The sequence below is a fragment of the Salmo trutta genome, chromosome 4 (genome assembly GCF_901001165.1).
Source record: "Salmo trutta chromosome 4, fSalTru1.1, whole genome shotgun sequence".
NCBI lineage: Eukaryota > Metazoa > Chordata > Actinopteri > Salmoniformes > Salmonidae > Salmo > Salmo trutta.
In genome coordinates, this window is record NC_042960.1 from 57,798,188 (window position 1) to 57,820,664 (window position 22,477).

At 45.2% G+C, this 22,477-nt stretch overlaps 1 protein-coding gene across 4 annotated transcripts in view; it reads left to right on the forward strand.

The window, feature by feature from the left end:
• Positions 1–858: 858 nt before the first annotated feature.
• The window catches only part of LOC115192700 (RNA-binding Raly-like protein), a 67,060-nt gene continuing 45,441 nt past the window's right edge, over positions 859–22,477 (forward strand). For 3 of the 4 annotated variants that reach the window (XM_029751480.1, XM_029751479.1, XM_029751482.1), the window contains exons 1-2: positions 859–1,030; positions 3,485–3,560. In XM_029751480.1, coding sequence (XP_029607340.1) covers positions 994–1,030; positions 3,485–3,560 — 113 coding nt within the window. In that variant the 5' untranslated portion in view covers positions 859–993. Of the gene's footprint in view, positions 1,031–3,484; positions 3,561–8,728; positions 8,774–22,477 lie in introns of those variants that run through there. The other variant, XM_029751481.1, reaches the window with a different exon arrangement.

Below are 22,477 nucleotides of genomic sequence, written 5' to 3' on the forward strand. Positions count from 1 at the left end.
CATGGCCCAGTACCGACCTGTCACGCAGGGCACATGCCCAGTGGCCATGACCTCCAGGGGGCCCACATTGATTTTGTTAGTCACACTCACTCAGATATTATTAACATGCCATAAGTCATGGCAAAATGTGTAGAATTGCAAGGAATTAACTTTAAAAAATATTTTGATCTCCACCCCATGGAATTAAAAAAAATTGCATTACATGTGTTATAAAATTGCAACGTTTTCTCTCCGCCCCGTGAAATAAATTGTAGAACTGCAGAAAACGTTCATTAAAACTGCAACATCTATTCTTTTTTCTTTTTCATTTTTTACTCAGTCGGGGTCTCAACTTACTATTAAGATTTAGAGACAAGTAGCAAGCACGTACCCAGGGGCCCTGACATCTCGGGGGCCCACATTGATTTTGTTAGTCATTCTCACTCAGATATTATTGACATGTAAAACTGTAAAAAAAAAAAAATATCTCCACCCCATGACAAAATGGGTAGAATTGTTGGAAATTAGGTGTAAAACACTGAGCCACAACATGAGTTTTTTCCACAGACTCCATCTGTGATGCCTGTCTCAGCTCAAGGATCTGTCCTCTCTCTCCTCTCCCTCGGCACAGCCTGCATTCCTCCAGTTCCTTTGCTACTACAATAAACAGTGATAATTCCTGAGTGCTCTGTGTGGCTGTGACATACAGTACAAGCATCCACACAGCTATACCATTCTCTCCAGTCCACACAGCACCCCCCTGCCTGTTACAGAGTGGGTCAGCCCACCACCCCATTGTGGAGCTTGACATGGTACATCCCGCTGGTACTGTTCTTAGAGCATGGTCATTGATTCCATAGTGAACAGTCTCCTCTCCTCTTTGTCAGGGTTGCAGGGAGGCACTGGGAAGGAGAGATTAAAAGAGGAGAGTCTCCACTGATTCTGCTCCTTTTCAAGGCATTCCTCTGCGCTCTCTCCCTCTCTCTCTCTGTCCCCTCCCCCCTCCCCCCCGGTATGACCCTGTTCAAGAGTGAATATCACAGCCTAAGACGTGAGTATAGGGCAGTCTGCCTCTCTCTCTCTCTGTGTGTAGTTGTGTGTGCATGTGTCTGTGTTAGTAAGAAAGCACATTGATGATGCATCAGCGCATATCTAATTGGTATTATATACTGTATGTTTATTGTGCCTGAACTTTAGGTGTGAAGTCTTATCCTTTGATGAGCTCTACTAACACATATTCCATGCGCAGATACCTGACAACATCTGATCAAGGATGCTTGACTATCTATGCAATGAAAGGGGTGCCTCGTAGTACACTGACTGAAGCATGTCTAGAATGTAGTTTGTGTGTGTGGGTGAGAGGTTGGTGAACTGAGGTGATTGAAGAGGCTATGTAGATAAGTATCTGCCAAGATGGCAGGAATTGATCAGATTCTGCAGCTTGGGTCAAAGTAAATGAAGCCTCTGTCACTCACACACTGAGAAGGACAGATGTGTGTGTGTGTGTGTGTGTGTGTGTGTGTGTGTGTGTGTGTGTGTGTGTGTGTGTGTGAGAGAGAGAGTGAGAGAGTGTGTGAGTGAGTGAGTGAGTGACCCTTGTGTAGTGGATGTAAACTCGCCCGCAGCACGTTAGAAGTTGTGCAGAAGGTTGCTGCTCAGGGCATCCCAGCTCAGGGCAAAACAGAATTTCCTTACAATGGATCTGTGACCCCCCATCCACTGTTGGGCTCTGTCCGGTTAAAGGGAGGAGGTTAAAGGGGGGTGAATGTAGTTTTGTGTTGTTGTGTGAAAGGTTGCTATTTCGATCTCCGCTTTGGGCAGAACAGAATGCACTCTATTACACTTGCAAAATACAATTGATTTCCACATTATCATATTGCTTATTGCTTATCTTTAGGGGGTTTAGTAGCCTGTACGTATGACGATTCAGCCTACTAATATAGTTGAATCATATTATAATAGACAGACACCATTCGATTTACCACTCATATACACCTGCTGTTATTTTCTTCTAACCACAATACTACCCTACCAAGCAAAAAGGCAGTAACTGCTCATTTGGACAAGTATCCTGCCTCTATTGTATTATGTTTTGGAGAACATGGGGGTCATGTTATCAGTAACTGCATAAAGTTACTGTGAAACCAAGGTAAATAAAATCTGTTTTTCTCAGTTCCATGCTCTGTGGAACTGCCTTTTTGCTTGGTAGGGCAGAATACATAAATGTCTCTATATAATTAATAATCACAGTGCATAATATACACTGAGTGTACAAAACATTAGGAACACCTGCTCTTCCATGGCAGACTGACCAGGTGAATCCAAGTGAAAGCTATGATCCCTTATTGATGTCACCTGTTCAATCCACTTCAATCAGTGTAGATGAAGAATTAGGCCAATACTGCACATTTTTGTCCAAAAGGCAGGCTCAATGTCTCCAGATAATTAATAACCACAGTGCATTATATATATTATCTCATCTCCCTCTCTCTCTCCTCCTTCTGTGCTATATGTTTCCCAACAATACAAGGGAATAATAAATAAATAACCCTAATCATTCAGTCAATGATGCGCAATTACCCATTACCAAGCTGTGAGCATTCCCGTGACCTGACAGCGATATCGATCTCCGGGGTTGGGCGATTAAAAGTGCCATGGCAGCAGCTAACAGATGGCAGGCGATGGTGCTCATAAACCCTGCACTAAAACAGTAATGCACCACAAACAGAAGAGTGCCTTTCTGTCATAAACAAGGCTGTCATGGGGTGTCATTTCTGTAAGGGTGGGCTTTGGGCCGCTGCCAGAGTCTGATGTATAGTACGACTGCTGTTTAACACTGTGTGCTGTGCCGGAGTCTGATTTACGACTGCTATTCAACATTGGGCTGTGTGCTGCTGCCTGCCATTTGGACAGAGATGTGCAGTCCTAAGTAGATAGTTGAGACCTAAGTAGATATCAATGTCAAACTATCAAATTCTAACAATAAACATTTATACTGCAATGTGTATGTTTGATTGAATTCCACCTTTTGTTTGGACTGACAAGAGATGCTGGACGGACAGGTAGGGCAACAGGGAGGAAGAAGAGAGAGGGCCGGCTGCCTGTCAGTCAGGCCCCTGGGTGAAGGTGAGGGAGTATGGAGCGCTATAGTGTCAGTAGAAAAAAAATAAAGGAAGTACGGTGTCCCATGCTCTTTGAGAGCGAGAGAGAACACTGCATTGACAGACAGGTACATGTTGGAAGGAATGAAGCAACACAACTGTGAGAGGCTATTAATTTGACTCTGGCAGACGGAGGGCAATTAGGCTCAGAGTCCTCTCGTTAATTTGTCCTTCTGGGAGTGTGTGTGTGTGCATGCATCTGGCAGCCCACTCTGCTCACCTGTCCAACTCTATTCCAGTTTCCTCAGGGGTTTGCTTTACGAGGTCACAGCTGTCCTAACACCTGACATTACTAAACCTCTAAATGAATGTGACTTTATAGCCGTCGTTGTATTGTGTTTCAGATAGGACCATGACTGGGGAACTGAGGACAAGCCGCCCAAAGACGGGAACCAAGAGACCCAGCAGTGAGGCCTACAGGCGAGTCAAGGTTCAGCCTCATTAAGGGCATGAACCACACAACTACCACATTCCCTTATAGCCTTTACTGCTATGGGGTCATTCCATGAAATTAGTGCCTTTGATATTTTAAGTATAAATTGTTCACCAACATTGAATCGTAAAAGCCTGTTATATTAAATGAGGCGCCGTTTAATATAGACCACATGGAGAATTCAATCAATCAGATTATGAATATTAATAATGTTTTTTTGTTTTTTTACATGTACAATATATATATATTTTTTTTATATATTTTCCTTTATTATTTTATCCTAACCCTACCATCCCTCCCCTAATTGGAGTAAACTCATGGACAACAACTCTTAGGCTTCTACTTCCAGCTTATACATACTATATACATTTTACAGACACAGTATATTTTACAATAGTTGTCTTTTGTTTGTTTTTAGTCCCATTCTTCAACTCCACTCAACCCCTCCCATCTCTCTGAACAGTGATCACCATCAAGTTTTAATTTCTATTTGCCATATATTTTTCAACTGTGCTGTGATGTTTCACAAAAGTTCTGAACCTTTCTATTCTCATAGATTCTACATATTGTAAATTAAAGATAAACATTTTTACTAAGAGTATTATTATATTATTGATCGATTGACTATGACTTTTAAATCACCCAGCAGTGCTAGCTCCAGGTAAATGTTTTAAATCACCCAGCAGTGCTAGCTCCAGGTAAATGTTTTAAATCACCCAGCAGTGCTAGCTCCAGGTAAATGTTTTAAATCACCCAGCAGTGCTAGCTCCAGGTAAATGTTTTAAATCACCCAGCAGTGCTAGCTCCAGGTAAATGTTTTAAATCACCCAGCAGTGCTAGCTCCAGGTAAATGTTTTAAATCACCCAGCAGTGCTAGCTCCAGGTAAATGTTTTAAATCACCCAGCAGTGCTAGCTCCAGGTAAATGTTTTAAATCACCCAGCAGTGCTAGCTCCAGGTAAATGTTGCAATTCTTCAGCCGTTCCTAAACCTGCGACCAAAAACAAGCTACATACCTTATGGACAGTACCAAAACAAATGATCTACTTATTCTGTCTCTTCGAGCTGAGATGGCTGTATCCTCCATATATACAACATTATATTGGTTGCAAGAATTTTGTATAATAATTGAAATTCAAAAACTCAGAGTTTTGAATCAAGCATTCTTTTGTGTAACAGTTCATAAACCATGTGCCATGGAATCGGCACATTGAAAATCTCTTCCCGACTATTTTGCAATCTATATGACACAGCTGTAAATGTTTTGGTCCTTAAATGGAACTGGTATACCTTTTAATTTATTACAATTTTCTTCAGCCAATTTTGGTCTTTAATGCAGGGCCGACAGACAACTTCCTTACTTTTTCCCCCTTCCACTTGCCTCTTCCATTTTTGCGGTAATGCTGCAATTAGTTGGTTATAATTTTGTGTAGAGCAGACATTTCCATATTTTTTTAATAAACTCTTACTAGCACCAAAATTCAGCATTATGACATGCCCCTCCGTTGACCCTCTGTGACTTCAAGGAAGATTTTAACCCACTCAACCCCAAGATTTTCACCATCATTGTTAAACCCTAGTTATTTTGTTTCTTTGAGAGTCATTTCTGAAGATTATTATTTATTTCAAGTGAATAGTGATTCACATACGCTATATATACAAAAGTATGTGGACACCCCTTCAAATTAGTGGATTCGGCTATTTCTGACACACCTGTTGCTGACAGGTGTATAAAATCAAGTACGCAGCCATGCAATCTCCATAACAAACATTGGCAATATAATGGCCTTATTGAAGAGCTCAGTGTCTTTAAATGTGGCACCGTCATAGGGTGCCACTTTTCCAACAAGAGTTTTTCCCTTTTTGGGGGGGTGTGTACTTTTTTGCCCCGATTTCAGTTTGTCAAATTTCAACCCTGCTAGAGCTGCCCCGGTTGCCAATCACCATATAAAGTCCACAGAAAAAGAAGAAGAAGAAATTACTAGAAGACAACTTTGTTACCCCCCCCCCCCCCTTTTTTCTTTGGTGTGTACTTTTTTGTCCCGAAGTCAGTTCGTCAAATTTCAACCCTGCTAGAGCTGCCCCGGTTGCCAATCACCATATAAAGTCCACAGAAAAAGAAGAAGAAGAAATTACTAGAAGACAACTTTGTTACCCCCCCCCCCCCCTTTTTTTTGGTGTGTACTTTGTTGTCCCGAAGTCAGTTCGTCAAATTTCTACCCTGCTAGAGCAGCCCCGGTCAACTGTAAGTGCTGTTATTGTGAAGTGGAAACGTCTAGGGGCAACAACGGCTCAGTCTCGAAGTGACAGGCCACACAAGCTCACAGAATGGGACTGCCGAGTGCTGAAGCACATAGCACATAAAAATCATCTGTCCTCGGTTGCAACACTTACTACTGAGTTCCAAACTGCCTCTAGAAGCAACATCAGCACAATAACTATTTGTTGGGAGTGTCAAAGTAGTTCTGCAGGAGGGGTGAAGTCAGGCGCAGGAGACTTAGGTACGTGAAACACGTTTAATGAAGAATGCAAGTCCAAAGAACCGAACCGACAAGGCTGGGTAAAAATAATTCCAAAGCAAGACAAACACAGTCTAGGAATGTAGCGGGACGCAGCCCAGCAACCCTAATGCCAAAAACGCGTAACGTATTCTTAAGGACAAGAAAAAATAATCCCCCAACCTACAACAACAGACACGAAACAATCCCGCACAACCCCCACACACAAAACAGACAGACTAAATACCCCACTAATTACTAAACACAAAACAGGTGCTACCCTAACCAGACATTACCAAACGAAAACAGAAAAGGAAATCGGTGGCAGCTAGTAAGCCGGCGACGACGACCGCCGAGCGCCGCCCGAACGGGGAGAGGCGCCACCTGTGGACGTTGTGACAGGGAGCTTCATGAAATGGGTTTCCATGTCTGAGCGGGCGCACACAAGCCTAAGATCACCCTGTGCAATGCCAAGCTGCGGCTGAAGTGGTGTAAATCTTGCCCCCATTGGACTCTGGAGCAGTGTAAACGCATTCTCTGGAGGGATGAATCACGCTTCACCATCTGGCAGTCCTAAAGACGAATCTGGGTTTGGTGGATGCCAGGAGAAAGCTACCTGCCCCAATGCATTGTGCCAACTGTAAAGTTTGATGGAGGAGGAATAATGGTCTGGGGCTGTTTTTCATGGTTCGGGCTAGACCCCTTAGTTCCAGTGAAGGGAGATCTTAACACTACAGCATACATTGACATTCTAGACGATTCTGTACTTCCAACTTTGTGGCACAGTTTCTGGCAGGTCCTTTCCTGTTTGAGCATGACAATGCCCCCGTGCACAAAGCGAGGTCCATACAGAAATAGTTTGTCAAAATCAGTGTGAAAGAACTTGACTGGCCTGGACAGAGCCCTGACCTTAACCCCATCAAACAACTTTTGGATGAATTGGAACATTGACTGCGAGCCAGGCCTAATCACCCAACATCAGTGCCGACCTCACTAATGCTCTTGTGGCTGAATGGAAGCAAGCCCACACAGCAATGTTCCAACATCTAGTGGAAAGCCTTCCCAGAAGAGTGGAGGCTGTTATAGCAGCAAAGGGGGACCAACTCTATATTAATGCCCATGATTTTGGAATGAGATGTTCGACGAGCAGGTGTCCACATACTTTTGTTAATGTAGTGTACATCTGTTCCTTTTTTTAATATGGTGAAACTATTCCTTTTAAAATAATTTTTTCATTTCATTGAACATCTATCTAATAATTAAATCCTAGTGTAAAAGCAGGTGAGCTTGTTTTGGGCATTTGCTGGTGTTTTGTAGTGGAGAACTGAGTGTAACACTCCACTGAAGTGTTGTCTGTGAAATAATTGTCAGAGTAGAGAACACACGATTTTGTGTGACTCAAAATGGGTCAAAATTCTACAAACTTGGTTCTATTTTTGACTCTTGACGCGCTGCAAGTCCCGCCTCTCCCATCTCCTCATTGGTTTTTAGGAGCATATACCCACGTGGGCGATTGAAAGATGAACTGAGGTTCACACTACAATCCAGTTGGTGGTGGTAATGCACCTTAAAGTTGGTTGCCTATCACCATATAAAGTCCACAGAAGAAGAAATTACTAGAAGCTAACTATGTTTTCTCATTAAATTTTTTTGGTGTGTACTTTTTCCCCCCAATTTTGTGATATCCAATTGGTAGCTACAGTCTTGTCCCATCGCTGCAACTCCCCTACGGAGATGCGAAGGTTGAGAGCCATGCGTCCTCCGAAACACGACCATGCCAAGCCGCACTGCTCACTTAACCCGGAAGCCAGCCACACCCATGTGTCAGAGGTAACACAGTACGGTCAGCATGCATGCGCCCGGCCTAACACAAGGATTGGACAAGGACATCCCGGCCGGCCAAACCCTCCCCTAACCCAGACGATGCTGAGCCAATTGTGCACCGCCTCATGGATGTCCCAGACACGGCCAGCTGCAACACAGCCTGGGATCGAACCCAGGTCTGTAGTGACGCCTCTAGCACTGCGATGCAGTGCCTTAGACCGCTGTGCCACTCAGAAGGCCCTAGGTTTCCCCTTTTATCTGTGAAATAATTGTCGGAGTAGAGAACACACGATTTTGTGTGACTCAAAATGTGTCAAAATTCTACAAAGATCCAGAAAAAGGACCTTGTGCATTTCAGGTAAAATAACTACCTGCATCTGGTGTGGATGGACAAAATCAACATGCGTGCGATGGCGCATGAGCGTACCTGGTCTAGTCAGCATGTTACAGAGAGCACGTTGTTTTGGGAGCAGAGAGGAAGAGCTTCTTTATTCTATTTCCCCTACTGTACCATACCATATTCATTGATTATGCGTTAGTACAATAGCTTTGGTCCAGTTTTTCTTAAGTACTCTTAAATTGTTGCTAGTGTTTGTACTAAATTATCCTCTAAATTACACGTTGCTTTTGCTTACATAGTGAGTAAAGTCAATGTAGGTAGCTTGCTAGCTAGAGTTTCTGCTTGCTAGTAGCTCCTTGACTTCATAAATCTTAGTAAAATCACTAGTGATGTCTAGTGGAGGCCATATGCAGCCAAAATGTACTTTATTTCTCATTATTTCAATTCACAAGATAGAATGATGCCGCAACGCGTCAGCCTTCAAAAATGTAACCTCTACAATTCATGAGCTTGGACGCTGGCATTGGACGTGATGAAACGTGAGTGCAGCTTTCATTGATTTCAAAGGAAGCAGTCCCTCAACTGCTGATGTCTGACGACAATGTCGGACGCCTGAAGACTATAGCATAGCAGTGCCGTAACATGTCAACCCCGTTACCCATAGATAAATATTGTAACAATTAAACATTTTTGTGAAGCTTTCATTTGCCTCACCCTGTTGCACACAACACACTTCCATTCCCCCTGTCAGAAGGGGATTCATGGCTGATTTAAGATGAAATCGTCAACCCTGTTATGGTCAACCTTGTTACTTTATTTCAAACTTAGTGTAGTTAGTTTTTCATTTAAAAACATTTTGAGATGGGAAAACTTGATTTTTATGAAGTTGAATATGTGCTCTTTATGGCAGAATGTTAAAATTAGGTGAAATCCTTTAAAAAAATGTGTTACCCTCAAAAGGCATCAAATTGGTGGAACGACCCTATAACTCATAGTGAAAGAACCATCTCCCAATTATGTCTAGACTTAGACAATGGATAAGTAGTTTAAAACATGTCTGTTCTTATTTGAGGAAATGAGAGCCTCTGTCATTTCTCAATAGCAGTAGCAGTTTGTTGTTAAAGCAGTAGTTACCACAGTGTTATTGTTGTAGTATTCACTGTTACTTCACTACACGTTTGGCCTTGCTGAATGTGACTCTATAATCTGTCTGGACACTCCAGGAGCAGGAGCAGCTGCTGCAGAGGAATGCCTTTGTCAGAATCATTCAGTAAATCCCAGCCCACAGCTGGTTTATACTAGGTCTAACGACGTGTTTAAAGTGGCAATCCTAAAGTTTGCATCTAAACACAGCTATCCAACTGCTACCGTTGCTGTTGCTACTGCTGTTGCTACTGCTGTTGCTGCTACTGTTGCTACTGCTGCTACTATGGTTACTGCTGTTGCTGCTACTGTTGCTACTGCAGTTGTTGCTTCTGCTATGGTTGCTGCTACTGTTGCTACTGCAGTTGTTGCTTCTACTATGGTTGCTGCGACTGTTGCTACTGCTATGGTTGCTTCTACTATGGTTGCTGCGACTGTTGCTTCTGCTATGGTTGCTGCTACTGTTGCTACTGCAGTTGTTGCTTCTACTACGGTTGCTGCTACTGTTGCTACTGCTATGGTTGCTTCTACTATGGTTGTTGCTACGGTTGCTGCGACTGTTGCTACTGCAGTTGTTGCTTCTACTATGGTTGCTGCTACGGTTGCTGCTACTGTTGCTACTGCAGTTGTTGCTTCTACTATGGTTGCTGCTACGGTTGCTGCTACTGTTGCTGCTGCAGTTGTTCCTACTGTTTCTCCTACTGTTGCTTCTGCAGTTCTTGCTTCTGCTATGGTTGCTGCTACTGTTGCTACTGCAGTTGTTCCTACTGTTGCTTCTGAAGTTGTTGCTTCTGCTATGGTTGCTGCTACTGTTGCTACTGCAGTTGTTCCTACTGTTGCTCCTACTGTTGCTTCTGCAATGGTTGCTGCTACTGTTGCTAATGCAGTTGTTCCTATTCTTGCTCCTACTGTTGCTACTGCTATTGCAGTTGTTGCTTCTGCTATGGTTGCTGCAACTGTTGCTGCTATTGCAGTTGTTGCTTCTGCTGCTTCTGTTGCTGCTAATGTTGCGCCTACTGTTGCTACTGCAGTTGTTGCTTCTGCTATGGTTTCTGCTACTGTTGCTGTTACGGCCTGGCTACACTATAGCCATAAGTGCGTCCTGCATTGCCATCAGCCGTCAGCTGTTGAAGAAATGCTTCCTTTGAAATCAATGAAAGCTGCTTCACTGCCCGTGTTGCACTCGCGTTGCGTCACGTCTAATGGCAGCGTCCAAGCTCAATAATCGCAGAGGTTCCTTTCTATCTTGTGATAGAATTACTATCTTGGGAATTGAAATAATGAGAAATAAAGTATATTTTGGTTGCATATGGTCTCCACTAGACACCACTGGTTATTTTACTAACATTTATGAAGTCAAGTATAGCAGCTTTCATTGATTTCAAAGGAACCATTCCCTCAACGGCTGATGTCTGACGGCAACGCTGGACGCCTGATGGCTGTAGTGTAGCAGGGCCATTATAGTGGAGCTGAAGTGTTATAGTGGAGCTGAAGTGTTGCTGCTGCTGGAAAAACCAACATAAATGAAATGTATCACTATTGCTGCAAGCAGACAAAGGATTAGGGTGTTTTTGAAAATGTGATTATTCTTTGAAACTGTTATGGTGTGTGACCCATGCAGACCTAATTCCAGCCCCACGATAGCGGCCTCTACTCTAAATCTCACCATCACATCCTCTCTGGATGTTTTGTTGGCCTGTAACGCTGGTTTAAAACAGCCATGCTACTGTGCACTATTCTTTGGTGCAATGTCTCCACGTTTACATTTTTGGTTCTTGTAATGGGGCATAGTTAGTTTTCATTAGATGGGAGGAGAGACAACAGGCAGAGAAGAGCAGGCTGAGTGAGGCATGGACGCCCATACAGCTGCTGGGCGATGCAGTACAGTACTCCCTCCGTTTCTCCATTCCTCTCTCCCTGTTTGTCAGCACCATGGCTCCCCTCATCCTCTCCTCCCCTCCTCCCCCTCCCTTCCCCCCTCTTCCCTTCTCCTTCTCCCCTTCTCCTCCTACCTACCTGCACCTCTACCGCACACTGCCACACTCCATTAAAATCCAGGTAGCAGGTAATAGACCCTATCAGATATTTATGTAGTTGGTGCTGTATGTTAACTATTATAAACTGGGTGTTTCAAATGCTGATTGGCTGAAAGCCGTGGTATATCAGACCGTATACCACGGGTATGACAAAACATGTATTTGTACTGTTCTAATTGCATTTGTAACCAGCTTATAACAGCAAAAAGGCACCTCGGGGGTTTGTGGTATATGGCCAATATACCAAGGCTAAGGGCTGTATCCAGGCACTCTGTGTAAAAACAGCCCTCTGTGTAAAAACAGCCCTTAGCCGTGGTGTATTGGCCATATACAACATCCCCCCCGTGCCTTATTGCTTAAATATACATGGGTTCTAACTTAAAAAATGATTTGTTAGTTTACAATTGCACAATTTATGCTACATGCATATTAAAACCAGGAAGACTGCCGGAAATGCCCGAACACAAGATTGTAATTTTGACGACTCGCATGCTGACCACACCGCTTGCGTCGCAAAATAAATGTACACATACATGTTATTCAATCATTGCATCCGCACTGCTTGCATGCGCCAACGAGCGTCTGCGTTGTCAAGCGCTAAAATAGAAGTCAGTTCTATTTGTGACGCTGAACGCTGTGCAGGTCCTGCCTCTCCCATCTCCTCATTGGTTTATAGAAGCATATAACCACGTGCCATCTCCTCATTGGTTATACCCACGTGGGTGATTGAAAGAGGAACTGAGGTCTTTCGGTCAGTTGTGGTAATTCACCTTATTATGAAAGTTAGATGCCAATCGCCATATAAAGTCCAAAGAAGAAAAAGCCTAGAAGGAGGAGAGATGACTAGAAACAGTTGACCGTCTAATGTGTGGATTAATTGTCGGAGTAGAGGACCTTGTGCATTTCAGGTAAAATAACAACTGAACGTTTATGTCCCAGGACAAATTAGCTAGCAACTGCAAGCTAGCTAGCTAAATTGCTATAAATGTTTAATGCTTTTCGACCTGTCCCCAAATTAATATTTGTTGATCCAAGATGGCGTAGCAGTCAGACATCTTTGTCTTTGTCCTGTCGTGTCTCTTGTATATATCTTTTTATATATTTTTCTTCGTATATCTTTTAAAAATATTTTCCTGAACCTCAACTTCTAAATACTCTCCTGCAACCCGCCTCACCCAGTGTGGCGTGGATCAGTTTTTTTCTAAAGTATTTCTATTTACTTCGGATCTGGAATCCCTCAACTGAAGCTAGTCAGCTAACTAGCTACCAGCTATCAGTCAGCAAACCACTGCTAGCGGTCATCAGCTAACCTTTAGCTTGGAAAGCTCTCGCCAGTTCGCACAATCGTGACTCAAACCAGAGCGTAACGGACCTATTTTTTTCTCTCCATATCCCCGTATTCCTACCGCAAACTCTGAAAAGTCAGGTCTGTACCCAAACAATTTGAGCTTCTACTTCTAAAAATTAGAAGTAGAAACAAGTCTCTCACTGTTGTCGCTTGCTATAGACCACCCTCTGCCCCAGCTGTGCCCTCGACACCATATGTGAATTGAATGCCCCCCATCTATCTTCTGAGCTTGTGCTACTAGGTGACCTAAACTGGGAAATGCTTAACACCCCGGCCATCCTACAATCTAAGCTTGATGCCCTCAATCGCACACAAATTATCAATGAACCTACCAGGTACAACCCCAAATCCGTAAACACGGCCACCCTCATAGATACCATCCTAACTAACTCACCCTCCAAATACACCTCTGCTGTTTTCAATCAAGATCTCAGCGATCACTGCCTCATTGCCTGCATCCGTAATGGGTCTGCGATCAAACGACCACCCCTCATCACTGTCAAACGCTTCCTAAAACACTTCTACGAGTAGGCCTTTCTAATAGACCTGGCCGGAGTATCCTGGAATGACATTGACCTCATCCCGTCAGTAGAGGATGCCTGGATATTCTTTAAAAGTGCCTTCCTCACCATCTTAAATAAGCATTCCCCATTCAAAAAAATGTAGAACTACGAATAGATATAGTCCTTGGTTCACTCCAGACCTGTCTGCCCTTGACCAGCACAAAAACATCCTGTGGCGTTCTGCATTAGCATCAAATAGCCCCCGTGATATGCAACTTTTCAGGGAAGTTAGGAACCAATATACACAGGTAGTTAGGAAAGCTAAGGCTAGCTTTTTCAAACAGAAATGTGCATCCTGTAGTACAAACTAAAAAAAGTTCTGGGACACTGTAAAGTCCATGGAGAATAAGAGCACCTCCTCCCAGCTGTCCACTGCTCTGAGGCTAGGAAACACTGTCACCACCGATAAATCCACTATAATTGAGAATTTCAATAAACATTTGTCTATGGCTGGCCATGCTTTCCACCTGGCTACCCCTACCCCGGTCAAATGCCTGGCACCCTCCACAGCAACCCGCCCAAGCCCCCACCATTTCTCCTTCACCCAAATCCAGATAGTTGATGTTCTGAAAGAGCCGCAAAATCTGGACCCCTACAAATCAGCCGGGCTAGACAATCTGGACCCTCTCTTTCTAAAATGATTTGCCGAAATTGTTGCAACCCCTATTACTAGCCAGTTCAACCTCTCTTTTGTATCGTCTGAGATTCCCAAAGATTGGAAAGCTGCCGCGGTCATCCCCCCCTTTAAAGGGGGTGACACTCTAGACCCAAACTGCTACAGACTTATATCTATCCTCCCTTGTCTTTCTAAGGTCTTCGAAAGCCAAGTTAACAAACAGATTACCGATCATTTCGAATCCCACCATACCTTCTCCGCTATGCAATCTGGATTCAGAGCTGGTCATGGGTGCACCTCAGCCATGCTCAAGGTCCTAAACGATATCATAACCGCCATCGATAAGAGACATTACTGTGCAGCCGTATTCATCGACCTGGCCAAGGCTTTTGACTCTGTCAATCACCACATTCTTATTCGCAGACTCGACAGCCTTGGTTTCTCAAATGATTGCCTCGCCTAGTTTACCAACTACTTCTCTGATAGAGTTCAGTGTGTCAAATAGGAGGGCCTGTTGTCCGGACCTCTGGCAGTCTCTATGGGGGTGCCGCAGGGTTCAATTCTCGGGCCGACTCTCTTCTCTGTATACATCAATGATGTTGCTCTTGCTGCTGGTGATTCTCTGATCCACCTCTACGCAGACGACACCATTCTGTATACTTCTGGCCCCTCTTTGGATACTGTGTTAACTAACATCCAGACGAGCTTCAATGCTATACAACTCTCCTTCCGTGGCCTCCAACTGCTCTTAAATGCAAGAAAAACGAAATGCATGCTATTCAATCGATCACTGCCCACACCTGCCCGCCCGTCCAGCATCACTACTCTGGACGGTTCTGACTTAGAATACGTGGACAACTACAAATACCTAGGTGTCTGGTTAGACTGTAAACTCTCCTTCCAGACTCACATTAAGCATCTCCAATCCAAAATTAAATCTAGAATCGGCTTCCTATATCGCAACAAAGCATCCTTCACTCATGCTGCCAAACATACCCTCGTAAAACTGACCATCCTACCGAACCTCGACTTCGGCGATGTCATCTATAAAATAGCCTCAGACTGCATCCAATTTATCACAGTGCCATCCGTTTTGTCACCAAAGCCCCATATACTACCCACCACTGTGACCTGTACGCTCTCGTTGGTTGGCCCTCGCTTCATACTCGTCGCCAAACCCACTGGCTACAGGTTATCTACAAGTCTCTGCTAGGTAAAGCCCCGCCTTATCTCAGCTCACTGGTCACCATAGCAGCACCCACTCGTAGCACGCGCTCCAGCAGGTATATCTCACTGGTTACCCCCAAAGCCAATTTTTGTTCTACTGTATTATTATTGACTGTATGTTTTGTTTATTCCATGTGTAACTCTGTGTTGTTGTATCTGTCGAATTGCTATGCTTTATCTTGGCCAGGTCGCAGTTGCAAATGAGAACTTGTTCTCACCTAGCCTACCTGGTTAAATAAAGGTGAATTAAAAATAAATACAAAATATAATTGGTTCAGAGTTTGTTTTGATATTTCAACCTGCGTGTCGTGATCGCGTTTGGTGTGGGGGGATGGAGTCACATGGTAAGCCTACTGTAGCCTACTGTACATGGTAAGCTTGTGCTCACCAAGTTGTACTAGTTTTTGTATGGAAAACGGCTGGGATGGTGTTTCTTCAATATTCACATCATATTGATACAAATACAATCTCAATAGAATAAAAATCTAATTTCGTCAATTACATTGAGTGAAAAATGTATTTGAGTGAACATTATCAAGCCAGCAGCAGATGAAAGTGAATTCTCTCCTCCCACTATCACCGGTTTTAGTTTGCGGCTGTCATTGTCGAGCTGACTAGCTTTAGGATATTTACTAGTCCATACCAGTGACAAATGTGGCTATGTTATCGACATATAGCAATACACAAACAATCTAGCTAACTAATTTTGCCAGCTGGTGTCACGTTCTTCAGAAGGACGGGACCAAAGCGCAGCGTGCGTATAGTTCCACATATTTTATTTCAAAGTGGAAATTAACAAAACAACAAAGACCAAAATGAACGTGCCGTTCGTAGCACACAATGCACTAAACAAAACAATATCCCACAAAACACAGGTGGGAAAAAGGCTACCTAAATATGATCGCCAATTAGAGGCAACGATTACCAGCTGACTCTAATTGGGAACCATACAACTCACCAAGATAGAAATCAAATGACTAGAACACCCCCCTAGTCACGCTCTGACCTAAACACCATAGAGAACCAAGGGCTCTCTATGGTCAGGGCGTGACTGTACCCCCCCCCATAAGGCGCGGACTCCGGCCGCAAAACCTGAAACCAAATGGGGAGGGTAGGGGGGGTGACTAGTGTCGGTGGCGGCTCCGGTGCGGGTCGCCGCCCAGACCCCGGATCCAGCCATGGAGCCGTGCTGAACGTCGTCCCTGGATTGGGCATCGGCGCAGAGGAAGGCTCCGGCCTTGGAGCGGTACTGGATGCCGTGCCTGGACTGGGCACTGGTGCAGAGGAGGGGTCCGGCCATGGCGCTGGGTTGGACACCGTGCCTGGACTGGGCACCGGCGCAGAGGAAGGCTCCGGCCTTGGAGCGGGACTGGACGCCGGCTCAGAGGAAGGCTCCTGCCATGGAGCTGGGTTGACCACTGTGCCTGGACTGGGCACCGACGCAGAGGAAGGGCTCTGGCCTTGGAGCGGGACCGGACGCCATGCCTGGACTGGGCACCGGCGCAGAGGAAGGCTCCTGCCATGAAGCGGGACTGGACGCCGTGCCTGGACTATACGGACCGTTGACCGTCACTGGAAGCTCCGGGCCGTTGACCGTCACTGGAAGCTCCGGGCCGTTGACCGTCACTGGAAGCTCCGGGCCGTTGACCGTCACTGGAAGCTCCGGGCCGTTGACCATCATTTGAGGCTCCGGACCATTGACCGTCGCTGGAAGCTCCAGACCGTTGACCGTCGCTGGAAGCTCCAGGCTGTGAACCGTCGCTGGAAGCTCCGGACTGTGAACCGTCACTGGAAGCTGTTACGAACCGGCTCAGGGTTCGCAACAAAAGGGAGACAACGTGGAGACAAGGTGTATCAAAAATATATATTTATTAAATAAAACAACTAAGAAGGTAACAATGGCATGTGTAATCAGTAATCAGTAGTGTAAGTGAGTGTGTTGCATACTTGAATGTAATAATGCTGAGTGTTGAAAGGTGCCAAAGCAAATAACCAACAAAACCACAAAACTACACAACCAAAAACAGCAAGGTGTCTGTGTGGAGAGAGTCTCCTCAATGAATGGGGAAGAGGTCCATTTATCCTGGGAAACACCTGAGCCCAGGTGTTTCCCATTTATCTGACGACCCTTCCAACTCCGCCCACCGGCCTCCTAATAAAGAAACAAGAACAAGAGAGAATACGGCAGACAGAGTGGGAGGGTCGTCACACCCCCCCCCATAAAACCGGGGACCAACAAGGGCCCCGGAACAACGTACCAGCCTCTGCGTCCCAAATTTACAAGAGGTTACATGTGCACCTTCCACTTGCCCCAGCCAACCTCCTTCTCCCCAGACCTCAGCAACCTTTGTGTACAGGAAGCAACTTTTAAGAGGAAAGAAGAAAACGAGACCAGGAGGGAACAGACAGGAACGACAGAACACGACAACCCCAAATTGACACAAGCCTCTGCGTCCCAAATTGACACAAGCCTCTGCGTCCCAAATTGACACAAGCCTCTGCGTCCCATATTTACGAGGTTACATGTTCACCTTCCACTTGCCCCAGCCAACCTCCTTCTCCCCAGACCTCAGCAACCTTTGTGCACAGGAAGCAACATTTAAGAGGAAAGGAGAACACAAGACCAGGAGGGAACAGACAGGAAAGTTAGAACACGACAAAACCAAACAATGGTCAGTCACATAACACTCAGGAACAGGTCACACAAGAGACCGTATCTCCCAACGGTTCATAGTCACTCCTCAACGGTTCATAGTCACTCCTCAACGGTTCATAGTCACTCCTCAACGGTTCATAGTCACTCCTCAACGGTTCATAGTCACTCCTCAACGGTTCATAGTCACTCCTCAACGGTTCATAGTCACTCCTCAACGGTTCATAGTCACTCCTCAACGGTTCATAGTCACTCCAACAATTCTGCTGAGCACACCAGACCACAACAAGAGAATATACAATCACACCGGGCACCACAGAAAAGAGATGAGAGATGGAGCTTCCCCAAAACTTACAATAACTCAACCCTAGTCTTCATGCAGATTTGCGGTGGGTAATTATGCACTGTAGCCCGCTGGCGAGGAAGTAACCCCCCAGCACGCTGGTAGATTCCACCAAGCCACGGATGTGCTCCCGAGACAACTGCTCAGTCCACAGACACCACACAAAAATAACAAACTTTAACAATGCCCAACATATTCCAAAATGAAACACGTCGCTAAGCCTATCAGGGGAAAAAGACTATAGCTCCAGGTAGTAAGTTTCACTACCCTATCCAAATCTCCCACCGAGGTACACAGCTGATTCTACTCACCTCAGACCAATGTTCCAACAGCGAGTACAACAAGTGTTTCCAGGCTGGGCAGAGTCCTGGAAACTAACCAATGTACTCTCTCCAACGCAGCACACAAACAAAACAACCAAAGGCAACCAGTACTGAGCACCAAACTCAAACTAGCAAACAAAGCACCTCAAGTTAACATACCTCCACGTTTTCTCCCAAACACAAGTTCAAGATCCTGGATGAGCCCCCACTTGTTACGAACCGGCTCAGGGTTCGCAACAAAAGGGAGACAACGTGGAGACAAGGTGTATCAAAAATATATATTTATTAAATAAAGCAACTAAGAAGATAACAATGACATGTGTAATCAGTAATCAGTAGTGTAAGTGAGTGTGTTGCATACTTGAATGTAATAATGCAGAGTGTTGAAAGGTGCCAAAGCAAATAACCAACAAAACCACAAAACTACACAACCAAAAACAGCAAGGTGTCTGTGTGGAGAGAGTCTCCTCAATGAATGGGGAAGAGGTCCATTTATCCTGGGAAACACCTGAGCCCAGGTGTTTCCCATTTATCTGACGACCCTTCCAACTCCGCCCACCGGCCTCCTAATAAAGAAACAAGAACAAGAGAGAATACGGCAGACAGAGTGGGAGGGTCGTCACAAAGCTCTGGACTGTAAACCGTCGCTGGAGGTTCCGGGCTGTAGAGGTGTACTGGAGGCCTAGTGCATGGAGCCGGCACAGGACGTACCAGGCTGGGGAGGCGCACTGGAGGCCTGGTGCGTGGAGCCGGCACAGTTGGCACTGGACTGGTGACACGCACTTCAGGGCGAGTGCGGGGAGCAGGCACAGGACGTACCGGACTGGGGAGGCGCACTGGAGGCCTGGTGCGTGGAGCTGGCACAGGTGGTACCGGACTGGTGACGCACACTTCAGGGTGAGTGCGGGGAGCTGGCACAGAACGTACCGGACTGGGGAGGTGCACTGGAGGCCTGGTGTGTGGATCCGGCACAGGTGTCACCGGACTGGTGACACGCACTTCCGGGAGGATGCGGGGAGCTGGCCCATGAAGCACCAGACTGCTGACAGGATCTTCAGGTCGAATGTTGTGCAGAACACACCTGACCAACATCTCTGTCATCTCTCTCTCTCCCAACTTCTCCATTGCCTCCCTGACGATTTCTGGCTCTTCAGGACGAGTGTGGGGATCTGGCACAGGACGTACCGTTCTGGAGAGGCGCACTGGAGGCCTGGTGCGTGGAGCCGGCACAGGTTTCACCGGACTGATGACACGCTCCTCCAAACGCCTGTGTTGCCGCATACTCCTAGCACACCCCTCTCTCCGGTATCCTTCCTCACACTGTTCCATCGACTCCAAGGCGGGCTCTGGCACTCCCCGCTGCTCAGTCGACCACCCCTCGTGGCCCCCCCCAAAAAAAACATCTTGGGTTTTCTGTGGCCGCGGTCCCCGGCGTCGTCGCTGTCCTTCCTGCGTCCTCTGCGACTCCCGCCAAGGAAGGGTCTCGTGTCGTCCCATGATCTCCTCCCATGTCCGAAACTCCTTTACCTCATGAACACACTGCTTGGTCCTTGTGTGGTGGGATATTCTGTCACGTTCTTCAAAAGGACAGGACCAAAGCGCAGCGTGCGTATAGTTCCACATATTTTATTTCAAAGTGAAACTTAACAAAACAAAGACCAAAATGAACGTGCCATTCGTAGCACACAATGCACTAAACAAAACAATATCCCACAAAACACAGGTGGGAAAAAGGCTACCTAAATATGATCCCCAATTAGAGGCAACGATTACCAGCTGCCTCTAATTGGGAACCATACAACTCACCAAGATAGAAATCAAATGACTAGAACACCCCCCTAGTCACGCTCTGACCTAAACACCATAGAGAACCAAGGGCTCTCTATGGTCAGGGCGTGACAGCTAGAAAGAAACAGCCACAAAATCATTCAGAATCGGAGGAACAGTAAAGCTAGCTACAGCAAGCTAACGTTAGCTGATGCCTCTTCAACAAGAAGCAACTGTGACAACATTGATCCTAAGATCAAAAAGTAAACTTTCCCATAGAACAAAATCCACAATCCAAATCTCCCAGATTCGTGATCAGATCCATGACCAAAGCGTTGCATTTCAATTTAGCCCTCAGGCAGGCTCTATTAAAAATTCCCCTGGTGCCACAGACACCATCCAACCAACCACTCACACACACATAGAGACAGCCAGCGGCTCCCAAAAGACAACTCATGAGGCAAGCTCCAGAAATAAATTTTCCAATTGAGCAAAATCCACAATTCACACCTCTAAAGAAAACCTGTCTCCTTTCTCCTAAATGCCACCAGATCCATGATCAATCGAATACATGGCCAAAGCTTCGCATTTTGCTTTAGCCCGCCATCCACACACATAGCTAGACACACACACAGTTTCGGCTCCAGCCACAAGCCTCTATAGAGAAACATTGACCTCCATTGCAACCAAAACTACTCTTTTCCTATAGGCTTGTACTGCAGTGCATACGGAAAGTATTCAGACCCCTTTTTTCACATTTTGTTACATTACAGCCTTATTCTAAAATGTATTAAATTGTTAGTTTTCTTCATTATTTCAGCTTTTATTTCTTTCATCACATTCCCAGTGGGTCAGAAGTTTACATACACTCAATTAGTATTTGGTAGCATTGCCTTTAAATTGTTTAACTTGGGTCAAACGTTTCGGGTAGCGTTCCACAAGCTTCCCACAATAAGTTGGGTGAATTTTAGCCCATTCCACCTGACAGAGCTGGTGTAACTGAGTCAGGTTTGTAGGCCTTCTTGCTTACAAATGCTTTGTCAGTTCTGCCCACAAATGCTCTATGGGATTGAGGTCAGGGCTTTGTGATGGCCACTCCAATACCTTGACTTTGTTGTCCTTAAGCCATTTTGCCACAACTTTGGAAGAATGCTTGGGGTCATTGTCCATTTGGAAGACCCATTTGCAACCAAGCTTTATCTTCCTGACTGATGTCTTGAGATGTTGCTTCAATATAGCCACATCATTTTCCTGCCTCATGATGCCATCTATTTTGTGAAGTGTACCGTCCCTCCTGCAGCAAAGCACCCCCACAACATGATGCTGCCACCCTCGTGCTTCACGATAGGGGTGGTGTTCTTCGGCTTGCAGGCCTCCCCCTTTTTCCTCAAAACATATCGATGGTCATTATGGCCAAACAGTTCTATTTATGTTTCATCAATCCAAAGGACATTTCTCCAAAAAGTACGATCTTTGTCCCCATGTGCAGTTGCAAACCGTAGTCTGGCTTTTTTATGGCAGTTTTGGAGCAGTGGCTTCTTCCTTGCTGAGCAGCCTTTCAGGTTATGTCGATATAGGACTCGTTTTACTGTGGATATAGATACTTTTGTATCTGTTTCCTCCAGCATCTTTACAAGGTCCTTTGCTGTTGTTCTGGGATTGATTTGCACTTTTCGCACCGAAGTATGTTAATCTCTAGGAGACAGAACGCGTCTCCTTCCTGAGCGGTATGACGGCTGCGTGGTCCCATGGTGTTTATACTTGCGTACTATTGTTTGTACAAATGAACATGGTGCCTTCAGGTGTTTGGAAATTGCTACCAAGGATGAACCAGACTTGTGGAGGTCTACAATTATTTTTCTCATCTCTTGGCTGATTTATTTAGATTTTCCCATGATGTCAAGCAAAGAGGCACTGAGTTTGAAGGTGTAGGCGTTGAAATACATCCACAGGTACACCTCCAATTGACTCAAATTTTGTCAATTAGCCTATCAGAAGCTTCTAAAGCCATGACATCCTTTTCTGGAATTTCCAGAGCTGTTTAAAGACACAGTCAACTTAGTGTATGTAAACTTCTGACCCACTGGAATCGTGATACAGTGAATTATAAGTGAAATAATCTGTCTGCAAACAATTGATGGAAAAATTATTTGTGTCTTGCACACAGTAGATGTCCTAACCGACTTGCCAAAACTATAGTTTGTTAACAAGAAATTTGTGGAGT